The 18,524-nt window shown below is 36.9% G+C and overlaps 1 protein-coding gene across 2 annotated transcripts in view; it reads left to right on the top strand.

Annotated features, from left to right (window-relative positions):
• The window catches only part of EDIL3 (EGF like repeats and discoidin domains 3), a 267,133-nt gene that overhangs the window by 98,526 nt on the left and 150,083 nt on the right, over positions 1 to 18,524 (top strand). The window contains exon 3 of one of the 2 annotated variants that reach the window (XM_035310844.1): positions 11,091 to 11,120. The exons of the other annotated variant lie outside the window; for it this stretch is intronic. Coding sequence (XP_035166735.1) covers positions 11,091 to 11,120 — 30 coding nt within the window. The remainder of the gene's footprint in view (positions 1 to 11,090; positions 11,121 to 18,524) is intronic. 2 annotated transcript variants of the gene reach the window in all.

Genomic DNA, 18,524 nt, shown 5'->3' with positions numbered 1-18,524 from the left:
TTGGGATCGGTTTTGAGATGCAGCCACTGGTGAGTGTACATGGTGTCCTCTGAAAAGACAGAGCTCTGCTTCTGAAGGATGGTGCATGGAAAACGAATAAACCCGCACTGAGGAACATAAGCAAAGTAGGGGAGGGGAAGGTTTCAGAAAATCTCTATGCATGGAGTGACAAAAAATCTTGCAAAAACACAGCTCAAATTCAATAGGGCTGGCTCCTACACTAGTGAAAATTGGAAGGCATGGAGGAGTGCTGGAGTGCTGACAGCTGCTGTGAAAATGCTTCCTACAGGGTTGAAATCAGAGAAGCTGATAAACTTTTGACTTCTAGTGACTTTACTCATTGAGATAAAAGAAAAATCAATGTAAATTATCTTCATTTATTCATGAGAAATAGCCTTGATAGTAAAGTTTTATTTTTATTTTTTCTCTGAAACATTAAGAATAGTAAGTATACAGATAAGTTGAGAGAAATGTGACATTTCTGGGAGGAGTAAAGAAACCTTAACCCAGCATGATTTTTATATCTCATATCACCATGTTCTCTCTTGGCCTGTATAACAGTATGTAGCAAAGCTATGTTGGGGTCAGGAGGAGAGAAAAACATCTGTTTTTACGTGTTTTAACATTTTTCCTCTTCCTGAATTTCTGATGATGAAATTCACTTGTCAGCGAAGAGCTTGCTATATTTATTTATTTATTTTGTCACCTGTATTTAGGGCAGAACAAAGTGCTAAGTTTGAAGATGTCCAGGTTCAGTATGGCCTCAGATGGTATCTTTAGATAAATTGATATTTTTGTGGGCCAATGTCTATTTTTAACAGACGTAATCATTATTAGTTCTTTGAGATCTAGAAGAGACAGTGTTTTTAAAAGCCGGACATTTTTAACACTGTTTTACCACAGCCCACATCATATTGGGTGCACCCTCAGCACGTTTGCCGATGACACCAAGCTGAGTGGTGAGGTCGATACGTTAGATGGAAGGGATGGATGCCATTCACAGGGACCCAGACAGGCTTGAGTGGTGGGCTCATGTGAACAACGTGTGGTTCAACAAGACCATGTGCAAGGTCCTGCACAAATACAGGATGGGCAGAAAATGGATTGAGAGCAGCCCTGAGGAGAAGGACCTGGGCGTGGTGGTTGATGAGAAGCTTGACATGATCTGGCAATGTGTGTGTTTGCAGCCCAGAAAGACAACCATACCCTGGGCTGCACCAAAAGCAGCGTGGGCAGTAGGGCGAGGGAGGGGATTGTCCCCCTCTGCTCTGCTCTTATGAGACCCCACCTGGAGCCCTTCACTCAGCTCTAGGGCCCCTAGCAAAGGAAGGACATGTTAGAGCAAGTCCAGAGGAGGGCCACAAGGATGATCAAGGGGCTGGAGCACCTCTCCTATGAAAACAGGCTGAGGAAGTTGGGGTTGTTCAGCCTTGAGAAGAGAAGGCCCCGGTGAGACCTCACAGCGGCCTGTCAGTGCGGCCAGAAAGCTGGGGAGGGACTCTGTCAGGGGGTGAAATGATAGGACAAGGGGAAATGGCTTTAAACCAAATGAGGGGAGATTTAGATTAGACGTTAGGATGAAATTCTTTACTGAGAGGGTGGTGAGGCACTGGAACAGGTTGCTCAGAGAAGTTGTGGATGCCCCATCCTTGCAGGTGCCCAATGCCAGGCTGGATGGAGCTTTAGGCAGCCTGGGCTGGTGGGAGGTGTCCATGCCCATGGCAGGGGGCTGGAATTAGATAGTCTTTAAGGTCCTTTCCAACCCAAAGTATTCTATAATCCCGTTATATATATTTTACAGCATATATATTCATGTTAAACATCAGCGGATTCATATGCGTTTAGTCATTCATCCTAGTTGTAATGAAGTTAATTTTAAAGCCTACATTGACTTCAAAGGTCATAGGACCTTCTTTTGTTCCGGTACAATCAGAAAAGTTGAAAGTGAAAGCTGGTATGTCAATTATTCCTTAAGCACTGTGTTTCAGTCTTTGAAATTTATTTGAGCAGTCAAAATATTGTTTTATTTATTTAAAAATACTTGCTGTGCCTTTCTTGCAGGTCTTCACTTCTTTTATGCCTGTATCCATGCCATGTAGCTTTATAACGGGGTATTTTCTGAATTTCCTCATTCCTGAATTTACTAAAAAAACTACTGGAAACACATACATACCACATAAAAGCAGTATGTCTCCCTGCATGGGACTCCTGTTAACTCCACGTCCTCTTTTCAGCTTCCATCTGCTCCTTTGAATTTTCCTCTTGGCATGTTATACAATTTGCAGCTCTCATTTTCTGTGATGAATGTTGTGTTGCATGGAAATTATCTCTGTAAAGCAGTCTGCTGACCCTCAGTCATGCTGCAAAGCCTACTATTGACTTGGATTAAAAAATAAAATAAAAGTAATTCTTCTATGGGGCCTATAAACCAAACAAAGCAACTGTATGTATCTAGTCTTGTAGTATTTTCTATTAAACAGTCACTAATGAATATTTTTCATTTTGTCCATATGCATTCTAAAGACTTTTCATGTAATGATAAAGCTCATATCATACAAAAATGAAATTGCTTCATTGTTTTATATAGCTTCTATCTCCAGAAAGGATGGGAATACGAAGTTGGTAACTGATATATTAGAAAATTTGCCAAAAATTTGCCAAGTTAGGGGGAAAGCACGGAAAATTGCGGCATGTGTATTTGTTTTGAAATTTTAGGGATTGAAAGTTGTCAGTTTTTCCTGTGTGAAATTCCTAATATTAATTTCAGTGAGGCAAGCTGTTCAATCTGGAAGTAATTTGTTGGCAGAAGACACAGTCTTGTTGAGGTTAATCTATGGTAAGGAATGATGGTCTCACAGAAAGTTCATGTATTTAAGTTGGTATCTGATCATGTTACCATCATCATGTAGAGTTTAGTTGTCTTAATTCTCTTAACTCTACGATTTTCTGATTTTTTTTTTTTTAATCTTTCTCATTCTATCGAATTCCCTTTTGAGGTTTGAATAGCTAAAATTTATTGTTGTGTTTAAGCACTGATATTACTAATATCATCTCCATTCTTGGTGGAACTTTTCTCTGTTCAGCCATCACATATCTCCATTCCATCCCATTTTGTTTCAGGTTGAAATCTTGTACCCTAGAGAAAGCTTTGCTCTCCTTTGGACAAAGAGTGGCAGCAGTTGTCAAGCTCTGATTAAGCTGTTCTCAAAAGCAGACCAAACTGCTCTCTCAATCATCATTTGTCATCTGCTCGGATTGAGATGCAACACATTTTGCAGCCTGTAATACAAAGGAACTGTAAATCTAGCATGGGACTTGGGCACATTTATCTTAGCCTGAATCAAGTCCTTCATCACACATTTGCAGTGAGATAGTTAAACTGGCCTCCTATGCAAGTCCAAAACCAGACTCAAACACATTGTGAGCATCAGTGTTGGCTTTTATTACATTTTTGTTGTTGTTTTTCCCCAAGAAGGGGAATACCCATAAAATAAGATCATTATCATCATCCTTATTGTTAGTTTGTAGTGTGATATATTATACTCTTTAACAAATTCTCTATTCATGTAAGAATAACACGTCAAAATTCCCTTCAGACACACAAAACCACCAAGTGACAAAGCTATGTGCCTGATGTATGAAAATATTAAATTATTTGGCTTGGAAGGTGAAGCTTTCCATGTGTAGCTATGGGGATATTATCTATAGGTTTTGGAATCATTAGTGTAGCACATACTAGCAAATAGGTTCTTAAACATAACTATATTTTATAGTCTTTTACAGATTAATTTTTATGTTATGCTGTTGGAGAACGCTCTCAGAAATTTAAAGGAACAAAGACTACTGTACACTGATTTATGGTCTTAGTCACTTAGCTGTTTGAGAACATTTGATTTTGTACATAAAAGCACTAGGATATTTCCTCATTATATTTTTTGCTCTTTTGGAACATGCACATCTTCTTGAAACAGTGCATATGGCACTGTGTGTGTGTGTGTGTATGTAAAATTGAGCAATATTTCAAGTCATGACAGACTACTCCTGGTTTCAGAATTACAGCTTTAAGCACCGTTGTGCCTTTGGCAGCACTTGAAACTTTGGCAGGAACTGCAGCTAACTAAGAACTGAATAATTGTTTTAAAAACAAATCTTTTTACTCTGTTTTCCTTAGCAGAGCATCCTGCCAAATACTAAGCGCTGCATTGACTTGCTTATTCTACAAAGTTGTAAATGCAAAGGCAAGAAACACAAAAATCTAGTCTTGTCTTCTGAAAAATATAAAATCTAACCTGCCAACTAAATCTTTGGAAAAATTTATTTTATATTTAAACATTTTCTCATTCAGCATCATACCCTGATGCTTAGAAAATGAGGAAAAATATTGGAGATGAATTAATCACCACTAGTGGTATTTCCACCACTGTCATTTTAAAGAAGTTAATACTCTACATTTTAGTAATACCTGAAATTTTGCTAAGATACCCAGTTTTTTTCTTAGAAGTGATTTTACTGAAATAAAATAATGAGAGGAAGAATAGGTTTTGCATAGACTTCAAGTTCTCAGTGACTAAACCTATGAAGAGTGCAGATTTACTTTATTAAGTGGTACAGGCTTTCCTGGGAACTCTTAATTAAAGAATTTGTTTTCTATTTTCCATTCATCGTTCAAGCACAGTTTGGTCAGTTCATAGTGAGTGATTGCTGACACGCACTAGTGGGTTGCCTGATGTCCTATTTCTTAATGTTATTTTATTTAAGAATAGCTGCAAACACAACTTAGCCAACAGAAGATAGGAGGCACAGCTTTTCCTGTGGGCCTGTGAATGTCAAAAGATGTACTGGTGTCCCAATAGGACACTTTCTAGACAGAGAAAGACATACAGTAAAAGAATGAACCCAACCTCACTGTAAAATTGAAATAAAGCCTTCTTACTCACACTGACAGATGTATATTTGACTGTCATAAATGGTGCATTTTCCAGATTCATTGCCAATCATATTTTAAACTAGAATATATAACTGGAGTCTCATATCTAGCAGAGAAAAAGAAAGGTGTCCTACTTTGAAAATTAAAAAGAGATACAAAGCAGTTTAATGTTGGTATGGTAATTCCTACTGTGCATTTCAGTTCTAATGCTTAGTATTACCGAGTTCTAATTATTTGGTAATACTGAGTGGAAGATAGCAACAGCCCCAAGCATCACATTATTAGATCAGGTTTCTGAATGGCGGTTGAAAGAAAGAGAGGCAAGGGAAGGTGGGGAAGAGGCAGCAAAGCTTAAAAATTGGCGTTACCTAATATGTTATCTATCCATCTTCATTATAACGTCATCACAAACTTCCTGTGTTACTGCTGAACATTACTCAGGGATCTGCTAATTTTTGTTTCAAACAGTGGTACGAATTGATCTTAATGGAGACAAGCAAATTATTCATCTTGAAAAAAAAACTTTTTCTTGGGGTTTGCTTCTCCACTGTAAATAACTTGGGATGACAATTACCTTGTAGATAATCATAGAATCACAGAATCATTTAGGTTGGAAAAGACCTCTAAGATCATCTGGTCCAACCTTTAACCTCGTGTAGTCCCAAAGGCAAGTCCATCACTAAACCAAGCACCACATCTACACATTTCTTGAAGACCTCCTGGGATGGTGACTCAACTACTACTCTGGGCAACCTGTTCTAATACTTCACAACCCTTTCAGTAAAGAAGTTTTTCCTAATTTCCAACCTAAACCTCTTCTGATGCAACTTGAGGACATTTCCCCTCATCACCTGGGAGAAGAGCCCAATCTTCTCCTTCCTACCTCCTTTAGGGTAATTGTAGAGTGTGATAAAGTCTCCCCTGAGCCTCCTTTTCTTTAAGTTAAATAAAATCATCTCCCCCAGCCATTCCTCGTAAGACTTGATCTCTAGATCCTTCATCAGCTTCATTGACACATTTCTTTGGACACACTCCAGCACCTCTTATGTCCTTCTTGTAGTGAGGGGTCCAAAACTGAACACAGTTTTTGGGGTGTGGCCTCACGAGAGCTGAGTATGGGGGGACAATCACTTCCTGAGTCCAACTGGCCACACTATTCGTGATACAAACCAGAATGCAATTGGCTTTCTTGGCCACCTGAGCACACCACTGGCTCCTATTCAAACAGTACCCCCAGGTCCCTTCCTACCAGGTAGCTTTCCAGCCACCCTTTCGCTGTCCTGTAGGGGTTTGTTTTACCCCAAGTGCAGGACGCGGCACTTGGCCATGTTGAAACTCATACAGTTGGCCTTGTCCCATAGTCCAGCCTATCCAGATCCCTCTGTAGAGCCTCTCCATCGTGTTCCAACTCTCTGCTTGATGTGATGAAGGGTTGCCACATCCATAGTGGCAATACTGCCCACAGGGCCATGCTGTGGGCGCATGAAAATTGAGCCAGTTTATGGAAAAATGAACTGATTTCTGAGGACTAGGGAGTGGATGAACAGACAAACTAACTATGTGGGTATTTTTAATGAAACATCTGTATAATTAACATTGCAGTCATAATGACTGATGCTGAGTTTATGGGAAGTCAGTCAGTCAGCCGTGTTAGCATGCAGGTCCTCAGAGACCCCGAGATGTAATGCTGAGTGGAATATAATTTATTTTTGAAGTTGAATTCAGAAAAAGTTGGATCCTGCTGTTCACAGGTGGTTTATTTGAATCATTTTGCAGAGCTTTTGCATATCCTTTTCCACAGAGATGTGAACAGATATCTAAGTTTATTCTTTTACACACAATTCATACATTTTATTCATGTTAAGGGCAAACATATTCAACATTAATGTAAAATTAAGACAAACCTTAATATAAACTCAGATCTAATATAATGTATCTAGATGATCTCTGTAGCTCCCTTCAACCTCAACCATTCTGTGTTTCTGTGATTCTATATCATGTAATACAATACATTGTTAGACTGATTCTGCCTCCTTCATAGTACCGCAGAATTGGAGAATCACAGAGTGGTTTGGGTTGGAAAATTGGACTGGTGAAAGGCCACCTAGTTCCAACCTCCTGCTATGGGCAGGAACACCTCCCACCAGCCCAGGCTTCCCCCAGCCCCATCCAGCCTGGCCTTGGGCACTACCAGGGATGAACAGCCACAGCTCCTCAGGGCAGCCTGGGCCTGGGTCTCACCACGCTCTGAGTGAAGAATATCCTCCTAACATCTAATCTAAATCTCCCCTCTTTTAGTGTAAAGCCATTTCCCCTTGTCCATCCCTACAGCCCTTGACAGAGTCCCTCCTCAGCTTCCCTACAGCCCCCTTAAGGCACTAGAAGGCCACTATAATGTTTCACCTGAACCTTCTCTTCTCAAGGCTGAAAAACTCCCTTAGCCTGTCTTCGCAAAGACGGGTGCTTCAGTCCTTTGATCATCCTCACGGCCTTACTCTGGACTTGCTCTAACAGGCCTCTGTCCTTCCTTTGCTAGGGGCCCCCGAGCTGAGTGCAGGACTCCAGGTGGGGCCTCACGAGAGCAGAGCAGTGGAGGACAATCCCCTTCCTTGCCCTGCTGCCCACGCTACTTTTGGTGTGGCCCAGGGTATGGTTGTCTTTCTGGGCTGCAAATGCACATTGCTGATGCAAGATCTTGCAATTGGTCTTGTTGAACATCATGAGGTTCACTTCAGCTTTCCTGTGTGTCAGAGTTCAGATTTTTCCAGACTTGCCCAGCCTTCTGGCATTGTATCGAGAATAATCTGAAGTTTCGAATAGTTGCTCAGATATTATCCAAGCACTGTCTCAAGCTCCTGTATGTTGGAGCATATCTAAATCAGCCCATGTTCTTTTTTTTTTTTTTTTTCTTTCCCCAGTATCTTCAGTATCTTTCCAGTATTATTCACATCTGAGGAAAAACAGACTGAATTTTCCCAAATGTGCATCTGATCTCTTAAGAAGGGAAAAGCCAGTGTTTGTCCTTCCATATGTCGTATTAAATTTTGCCAAGGATGCATTAAAAGGGGAAGAAAAATATTCTTGAAAACATTTAGAGCTGCAGAGTAGTTCATAGCTTGGTCATGTGAGACTGTTGTCATGTCCATCACAGCTGCTGGGGGGGATGCCCACCCAGCTGCTCCAGGCAGTGGGAAGGAGGGGACCTTTCTTACTCTGATTCACTGTCTTGTGTAGAGAGTCAACAGCAGTCCAAGAAAGCAAATCCAGATGACTCCATATACCACTCCTCTGAAATAAGTAAAGAAAGTAAATTACGGATGGTGGAGATGACTCACTGTACAAACAATTTTTTAAAATAACTTCAAGTTTTAAATCACTGCCGCGGGGGGGGGGGGGAAGGCATTGTGTAGGAAATTTTTGGCGTGGCAATTTATAGCATTTACTTAACTAAGAGAAAGCAGAGAGCTGACATTTCATCTGAGGTGGTATGATAAAGCAAAAAATGTTTATTCTTTGAGTACTCAATAGCTTACTGAAAGCTGTTTTTTAAAACATGTTTTATCAAGCTGTGTGGCGTGAAAGAATACACATACAGCAAGAGATTAACTTCATTTGATTAAAAAGAAGGTATGCATGAAGTACAAACAAGTTCCTAACTGTATTTTCACATCTGCTTTTTAATATGCATCTTTAATTCCTGTCCAGGATTAAGAAATACATTATTGACAACTAGGGTCTTCTGCCTTTTACAAAAGCAGTTCTGAACTCCTGTCCTGTAACTTGGCACGTCATTAGACCACATTGAGGAAAATGGATTAATTTTAATCGGTGACACCTGACTTTGTACCATGTTAATTCATGCAGTCAAGGTTTTGTCTCTGCCAAGATATATATTGGGTAATTCTAGTCTCACTAAAGGTCACAGCATTATTTTAAAGAACTTTATTATCTTGCATGTGATTCTGAGAAAAAAAAAAAAAAACAACAAACACGAGACTGTCAAGGATAGTTGTTATGTTATTTGTAAGACAATTCAGCACCCATGAAATAGGAACAAACACAGTCTGTGAAAGACCTTAAATCAGCAGTCAAATAGTCAAAAGTAATTCGTTAAAAAGAGAAGTAACTTTATTTAGCTGTCTTTGCATCTGAATGATTTATTTCAGCTGAGATTCAGCTATCCTATTTTATTTAGATGTGTACCTAAGTGCAGAATGGTCCCATTGAAACAAGCATAAGAGTCATAACAGAATCTAGTTTTGAATTGCTAATGCTAGTGTTTGTTCATCACAATAATTAATTCTACATATAGTACTCAAATAGCAGTCTAAAAAAAATGCTACTGGACTGAATATTCTCTGTATAATTGAATACTTCTGTTTAACTAGTTTCAATGCAATGTCACTATCATTTTTAATTATTTGTTGCTCAAGCAGCAATTCCTCATGCAGATAATGGAAATTATTGACTTTTGTAAAATTTAATAACTGAAGTTCTAACTTTTATCATGTGTTCAATTTGTCTAGTCTTCCTCTCTGCCACTGATGCCTTAAGAAGTATTAACATCCTTGTTTCTTTTCATGCATTTAGCTGTTGTGATGTACAACATAGAATAAACGGTGTATAGTATTAGTTTAATTTAAGAACAATAGGGTGTTATTTTCCCTCTTATCTTTTGTTGTCTTGAAATTTTCTCCTGCAACACATTTTACTTAAATGCAGTACATATGTGTTACATACATGAAATGTTATTGAAGGCAAAAAAAATGCATGGTTTACCAAACTTGATCGTTCTGAAACTGTTTGAAATCTTTATCTGTGCCACCTGCAAGCTCTGAAGCCATCCATCAGGATGGATGAATGTCTCCCAGGGATATAGGAGCATTGTCCTCTACAGTCTGCCAGGCTCCTAAGTAAATGGCTACACTGACAGGCTGAAAAGAGGGCTCCTTTGGAAAAAATAAAAAATAAAAAGTGGAACTGATTCTGCAAGAAATCAAACAGAAGCAGCTTACATTTCAACTGGTAGAAGAGACTGTTTAAAAGAGAAAAAATATGGTACAGGTAGATGTGTTTACTATCTTAAGTGGGTCTCTATATCATGTTTATGGAGAGTCGTCTCAGACTTCATGGTGATTTTAGAGTGCCCAGGTGAGAAATGCTTGACTGTTGCTTTCTCTGTCGTTGAAAACTTCTCAAGACTGTGAGAAGACCATTTTTATGATGCATGTGTATATAAAACATACTGACTGCAAGGAAAGAACTAGGTCACAGATGTACTTTTACAATACAGTTTTACTGGCAATATGTCTGTTTCTTTCTTTTGAATGTATGGGTAATAGATTGTCCACAGTCAAAGGTGCTTTCTGATGGTAACTTAAAGCAATTTAATGGTTACCTGTGGTCAAAAGGGAAAGGTTCTGCTATGGACATTTGTTTTAATTGCTTTCCTCAGGCAGTAAACAGCTGGATTGGAGCATCAAAAAGGCACCCCCTTGTTCTACGAAGAGAAACGAACAAACAAACAAACAATCCATTCCAGATTTGCGCCCTAACTGTTTAGTTTTGGAATCATTGAACTATTACTTCTAGCACAAACTTGAGAAGAAATGGAAGGATGCATAAGGGGTGGATGATGGAGAGAGGGGAAGAAGATGTAGACTGTGTCTCTGTGTCATCAGGCAGAAGTCTTTGTTAGCTAACTACATAAGGGGTCCTGCAGCTGATTTTTTAAAAATGCAGTCTGTACCTTAAGAACTGCACTTTTTTTTAGTACTGGAACAGCTAGCTCTGACAGCAAATATGATGGCAGAGAGGTTAAACAAAACTCTTCTATTCATCCTTGCTATCACAGTATTGGGCCTATCCCCTTGGATAAATTAGAGGGAAACACTAACAGTGTAAGTTATAAATAGAAACCAAGAACTTAATGCATTTTAGATTAGTTTACTTCAATGAAACATCTGTTACTCAACTTTATCAAATGAAATAGAATAAACAATTCTTTCATGATGTTTTATTTCTTGTATACTAAGAAAAGTTAATGAATAAATCAATTTTCATTATTTGGATCTCTTCATCTCTCTTTTTTTTTTTCTCTCACCCTCCCCTCTCTTCTCTTCCCCCACCCCTTGCCCTGTCCCCACTCCCCCCATTTGCACAGCCTCCATTGAAGAGGAACCAACCTCAGCAGGTATGAAGAATTTATGATTACATATCAATAATGATGACCATAACTTGAGATCTACCTTTTAAAAATATATATTTTGACCAGGCTTATATTTGTCATAACACATGCTAAATATTTATATTAGTGTTGGGTTCTTTTCTGTCTGCTCCCCTTGCTTTTGGCTTTCTTTTTTTCAGTTCAGAATCACCAGGAGATAGTCTTTGGTGAACATTTCCTCCAGTAATAACTCAAAATCTCCCCTGCCACTTGTTTCTTCCTTTGTATTTCTTCATTGGTTAAGCTGGCACATAGGGCTTTATACAACAGGTTCAGTAAGATGTTATCAGGAATCCAAAAAAAATCAGTTTTTGTGCTAGTTTTTAATTTGGTTTTATGCTGGTGAAGCTCAATCAGCTGCATGATCTGCATCCTTCAGGAAAACACAGCTTGGGAACAAGGAGTGAAAGAAGGGCAACACAGAGGGTGCAGAAGCATGCTGCTCAAAATAAACATTCAGCAAACTGTGGCATGGATATCTGCTCGGTGAACTTTTATTTCCATTGACAGACTGCCAAGTAGTGAGAACAGTTAACAACACAGTCATAAAAATTAGTTTAGGAGCTCTCTAAGAGACACAAACATGTAGTGCTTATTCTATTGCAAAGATTAACTATTTCTAATTAATTGGCAATCCATTAGCTTGGGAGTATTTAAAGAAAAGGAAGACGTACCAAAGAAGAATGCTGCTAAACAGATTAACATATTTGAAATGGCATTAGGTTGTATAAACTTAGTGAGCTGAAACATCAAATGAATAGGGAGTTATTTTATAGTGGCTTGTTAAAAGAAGTAAAGGTCTCCGGAGGACCAAATGAGAAAAGGTATGAAAAGTGAACAAAAAAAAAAGAGGAAAATGGCAATGAAGAATTTAATACTAACTGTTCACAACACTAACCTAAAACTTGGGAGCAATATAAGTAATTAGGATACGGTGGAGAATAATAAATGAAAGGACTCAGAACAAAGCCACAAGTAGGATGTGAGAGGGGCAGAATAGTTAAGAATAGCACCGAATAAAAAAGCAAAAGGGAGCTTTCAACATGAAGACAGTAGTGGAATAGAAGGAAAGCATGACTGTGATGAGGAAAACCACTACAAAACAAAGAGAGGAAGAGCTTTAGAAAGAATAAAACTTTAACTATTTGTTTCTTCAGAGATGTGTCAGTTTTGAAACTTTCATGGAAAATATACTAATGGCTATTGCAGCTTTTTAATAGAAGAGTCAGTTATGAAAGGAGATACATGGAGGTTGTCTGTGTCCTTTTTTATATAGCAATGAAAGAAAAGCACCTTTTTCTTTCTTCTTGTGGAGCTGATGTAGGTATGCACATTTTGTAGAGTGTCTTTTGAGGTATATGTTAACGCATGTCAGTAATGTCCAATACAATCTTCCTGTGGTTGTACACTGATAAACAGTCATTCCTGTTGCAACCAGTGGAGCATCTCATGAAGACAGAGCCTGCTTCCTTCCATTTTGAACAACAATGCAGTTTTTGGTGACAGCCCATGTCTATGAGCTCACCAAACTAACTAGGCACATCAGCTGAAAATGCGTAGCAGGAGGGAAGTGAAATTTATAAGATAGCCACATGGGCTCCACTACAGCTGTCTGCTAGGCTCACTAGCTGAAATTTCAGTAGTTTGACAGAAGCCTACAAGTTTTATATTCAGCTTTTCTGGAACCCATGCCATTTGGAGTGCCAGACGGCAGAGTTGTACGCTTGCTTTCATACTCATCTAAATAGTTTATGTTATCCACCTCTAGCTGCTTTGTGTTACTGTGCCCTGTATCGCTGCTTTAGTTATTTCTCCATATAATTCCTGTGTTCAGCAGAGCTCATACAAAAATTTACAATGAATGTCTTGAGCATTGTTCTATTACATAATATTCCTAAACTTTCATAATCCTCTTGAAATCACCCATTATCTGTTACATCTTTCAAATAAATATTTTTTCAAATATTTTCCTCCAAGACTTTGTCATATATGTTCCAAACTCAATTTACTTAACTGTGGTTGGTTCAATGAACTGCACAATATTTTTTAGTCATTACTTGTATTACTGTATTTCTCACACTTTCAGGGTTTGTTGACATCCAAAATATGTATCACAAATACTTGTGCAGTAATAGTTATACCATTATAAATTTTAATATGAAAATTCTTAATGGAAACACAAGTGACCTTTTCATGTTAATTATGCCATAAGAGGATGCTGCTTGCAGTAGGGGTATACATATCTATCTGCACTGATACAGCAGTGCAGATAGATATACCCACACAGACAAATCATCAGCTAGAAATATAAAAACAAAGAGCACCAGAACATTTTGTTCTCTGAATTGGAGAAATGAGCAAATGCCTCTATCATCTACATGGTAAATTTGCAATACGAGACAAAACACATATTTGTAAATATTTGTGCAAATAAATCTCAGCTTCTCAGACATTACATTACAAGGGAGCATGACGAAATACCTGCAAAAGTATTTATTTGTTATTTAGTATGGTTGTGTGACATAGATGCTTCACATCATTTGAATTTTCAGGAATTACTTTTGAAATAATTATTTTCTTTGGGGAAAAAAAAAAAAAAAAAATTAATTTTAAGGTTTTTTTTTTTTTTTTTTTTTTCAAGATTTATTTTGACTAGAATTCTCCTGGTGCACAATGAGATTTTTTTCCCTATTCAAAAGAAAATTTCCTCTTTAAAAAGGGTACCTTTGGGAAAACAGTTCTGATCTTTGCCTTCAGGAGCAAATTCTGGATCTTAAATTCTTCTGCTAGATATTACCAGAGTATAATCCAACTCTATATTTATATAAAATGTGACTGTGAATAAAATAAGGCATATAAAAGTATAGATATTATTATTTTTTTTTAGAAATTTCATAAGATGAAAAATGATTACCAGCACAGCTGTGCATACCTTGTTTTGAATCATCCTCAGTAAGACATTTATACACAAAGTTTGTATATCTGTATAGTCCATTTTACTGTCATTGCGTAGTAGACCTGTTGTCTTTGTGAGCATGTGTTTAGGTTGTGTTTGCTAGAGTGGAACTTAAAGTACCTGTACTGAAAGTGCAACCTGGAAGCACAATATATATTTTAACATTAAAACACACTTCCATTCCTGAAGAAGTCAAAATTGAAAGCAGCCAGTTGCATTAAAAGCAGGAGTACAGTTTTAAATGTGGTGAAGTGCACATGTGAATGAAGTTATACCGTGTTATAAACATATTACATGTTCTAACTTTTCCAGAGGAAAAATTATGAATAAAGTGTAATTGTTCTTCAACTAAATATTTATACCTTAAAATTTAATAAGCAATACTAGCTCATCAGATGCTTTTTAATTTATAGCTCCTATCGATTTTACATCAATATCTGACCAGACGTAATTGTTTTTAAATTAAAAGATTAATGCATTTTTACAGGGTTGTTCTAATATAACTTATTTCTCAGATTGTATTGATTTTTATAAATCTGTGTGTTCTGCTTGAAACAGATATTATTCCTCATAGTAGGAAGGCAGTCATGACTTGAAAGATGCATAGGTGCTGAAAAACAAGTAGAAAATACATCCAAAGCCCCATGGAGGCACCCAGAGACTTTCTCAGAAATTTCAGGGAAATGTGGTCATCTTGAAGAGATGTGCTTTGTACGGGCAGAAAGCAAACTTCTCTCCGCTAGCAGATTTTGTTCTTTTCCCAAAACAGCAGCCCATTTCATCCAGCTTACAACATTTATCTGAATGTAGTGTAATTAACTTCCCAATTCCAGTTCTGATCAGTATTGTCACTGGGGAGGCAATCAGGCAGTTCCAGATGCAAGGCTCAGAATTTAGTTACTACAAGTACCTTAGACTGTCGCATAAATACTCTTAGGTAAGAAACCATATTTAATATAACAATTGCAGGGGAGGAAAGATGAGAAGATGAACTGGAGGGTAACATGTAATGCAGTAGTTTTCCAAACTATACCTTTACTTACTAAAAAATACACTGTAGGATAAATTGCAACTCACACTGCTTTTATGAAGATTGTGACCATTACAGGAACGTTTTTATGAACATTATAAACTTTTAATTGACCTGTGTTTGGGATGAAAATTAGATTTTTTTTTTTTTTTCTGTTTAATCAAAGAGATAAAATAATACTATTTCCCGTTCTCTGTTCTTGGGGTAGTGTTTAGCTTCTCTGACAGTTCCTCCCTCTGCCACCTCCCCCAAATAATCTTGTAGAAGTGAAGTTTCTAAAATTATCTCGGACTCCTGTAGCCCCTAGAATGAATATTAATAATCCCATACATGCCCCGTGAGTATGTCTCTATAGGAATAGTATTTCATTGGGGTGAAATTCAGTGTCAGAATGTTCAGTCTAAGCAACAAGCTTTAATTATAAATCCTTAATCATACTTCCTCTAAGATGAAGCATACTCATGTTTTGCACGGTGTTTAACCAAAGCAGGAACAAGGAGTTTTTTAAACATTCCTGAATGTTTCAATTAGTTTTTTCTTATCCTTGTTCTGGGTAAGGATTGATCTAGATATATTTTTTTTTTTTTTTAATTTTTTTCTAAATATCTTTCTTTTTTTGTTGTCGTTGTTGTTATAGACATCTAAACTCTCTTTTGAGCTACTTGTACATATCTGTTCATTTATTTTGCATTTCGGATCAGTTGAATAGTTTTACTGTCACAGAAGTTCATGAATCCTGTGAAAGCTAGCTAGGAAAACCTAGGGACAGTTCTCATGGAGATTTGTTTCCATGTGGCATGAATCTTTTAAGTCTGTTATTTAGCTAAAAGGTGGTTGATTTGTTGAAAATTGTTTTTAAGCATAGTGTATTAGCTTCTGTTGTATGTCCTGCTATTTGAATCTTTGTATCTCAGAAATGCTTCCCCATGATTTAATGTATTCCTCCCTTTCATCAAGGAGTCTGGAATTGTTTTTAACGATATCAAAGAGTAGTTCTCCCAAGACAAGATGAGAGATGATACAGCTTAACATGCGGCACTTTGTTCGCTTGCATTTACACTGTGACTTTGAATGAAATAATAAATATGTGCCCTTTTGAGATCATAACTTAACTGAATACATTCCTTGCTTTTGTTGTCATTGATTTAAGTCTAGTGTTTTAGATAACTGCCATTTGTGTCTTCGTATTCCATCTATATAAAATATGCAAATGTTTTTAGACTTTCATGATAATAAAAGTTATTTAACAGTTTGAATTTATTGTTTTAATGAAATTTGGCATTGAAGAGACTCACTGCATGACAGGAAGTTCTTCTTCAAAGACATTGGTAAAAAGCAATCCGTACAACAACTCTGTGGCACCGTATGTAAATGAACAGATGGTTGTATCACATATCTATGTGCAACTACTATTTGCAGCCTTTTTTTTTTTTTCCCATGGAAAGTAGCATGGCTCTTAAGCAGCTCTCTGTGATATTTAATCTGTTCCCTTCCATAGAATTTCAACTTACATAAAACTTACTTAAGCATTTTAGAAAGGGAAAATCAGTTTTGAGAAACAGCAAGGTTTGAAAATGCCATGGAAAATTAAGAAAGGGACTTGTATTGGACAGGTTTGCTGTCTCTAGAATGAAGTTTAATTTGAAAAAAAAAAAAAAAAAAAAAAAAAAGAGGAAAAAGAAAGTACAATAGGAAATATTCCAGGAAACAAAAAATGCTTTAGAGATAGCACTTAAGAGTGTCAAAAAATAATTTAAAAAAAAAAAGAGAGAGAGAAAGAATATCTAACTAATTAAAGACATGTACTTTTGTGTCATGGTCCAAAAAGGATGGAAACTGCTTGGCCTGTGAGTATACAGAGGTCTTAAATCTTAACTTTGCACTTAAGTCAGTTCAAAGGGTCAAAGGGTTCCATGATACACAAGGACATGGAAGCTTCACTTGCTCAAGATTCCCATCTATTACAAATCAGCTCAAATCACCATTAACAAGACTACTAGGATAAATCTGGCAAATGTATCTACCTATATAGATTGACAGACAATGAGGAAAAGAGTGTATATATGTCTAAATACATCTGTCTTTTACATCTAAATCTTAAATATCTAAAAACACATACACATACTTATATATGTAATGGATATTAAGAATGTAGTACCAATTAATAGTAGCAGCAATTACAAGTAGTAGAAAGGGTATTTGAAATAGGAAAATATAGCTGCAGGTATGATTTGGGAATAATTATAATCTCATCGAAGACATCAATGATTCTATCTCAGTGAAAATACAAATTACAAACTTATCAATACAATAATAGCGATTTTTATTATTATTATGAATATTTTTTTCTGTTAGGAAAACCTCAGGTTTATTTAGCTATTAAAATGGTGCTTTGTTTCTGCCCCAGGTGGCTTGTTTATTAGAGGATTTTTAAAGCAGGTGTTGTAGCACCAAAATATATTGGCTTAATGTATGCCTTGTAACTTGTTTTCAGGATAAGAAACTATGGATCAGTCATTGTGTTTGAAAGAATAAACTGATGGGGGAAAAAAGAGTAATTAAAAGTAATTTTAAGTTATTTTAACCAATAGTTATTTAATAACTTTCTTACTGGACATAGCCTGGACACTCTCTCACTGTAGAGAGCATATTGGATTTCCTGTTAGATTTCTGCAGTGACTATGGACTTTCATTTTCTCATCTACCTGCTTTCTAGGTTTCTCTCTTTTATTCACATTGACATTTAAATGAATTTGGTTTAGACTAGTAGCATATTAGGAAGCAACAACATTGCCTTTTGGAGCTCCACTCCCTTCCTGGGGCTGTCCCTGGACTCAGTGAGACCCTCACCGTGCGAGTTGATCATGGAGGTTTCTAACCTAGAAGCCTTTCTTGTCAGTGGCATGCTGAAATGGCAGGGCAAAACCAGCATCTACTTCCTAGCTTATAGTGCACAATAGAATGTAAATTATGTACTCTTGTTAAAATATGCCTGTGTCCTGAGTTCCCCTTTTGGACTTGTGTAAATGGACAGAGTAGAGTCAGTAAATCAGCATATTTGTTGTGTGTTTGCCAGGCATAAGTGCTAAGCATTACTAATCTGTTCATTTAAAACCAATATAAACCGATTTCATTTTAGTGATAAATAGAAATCTTTATCAATTTTCTGGAAAATTACTGGGTCTCCAGAAATAACATTGCTAAGATTTTTTAATAAATAAATTAATAAGTAAATAAAGAAATTCATATTGGAAAAGAGTTGCAAATATGCGAACTGAATTTTGTTAAAAAAAAAAAAGTTTTTACTGAATTACCATTTTTGATAGATTTCAAGCCATATACATAAAATTATCAAAATCCCCGTGTTTCCCTAGTCATAATTTAT

This window comes from Oxyura jamaicensis, chromosome Z (assembly GCF_011077185.1).
Source record: "Oxyura jamaicensis isolate SHBP4307 breed ruddy duck chromosome Z, BPBGC_Ojam_1.0, whole genome shotgun sequence".
Lineage (NCBI taxonomy): Eukaryota > Metazoa > Chordata > Aves > Anseriformes > Anatidae > Oxyura > Oxyura jamaicensis.
This window is presented reverse-complemented; position numbering and strand designations above follow the sequence as displayed.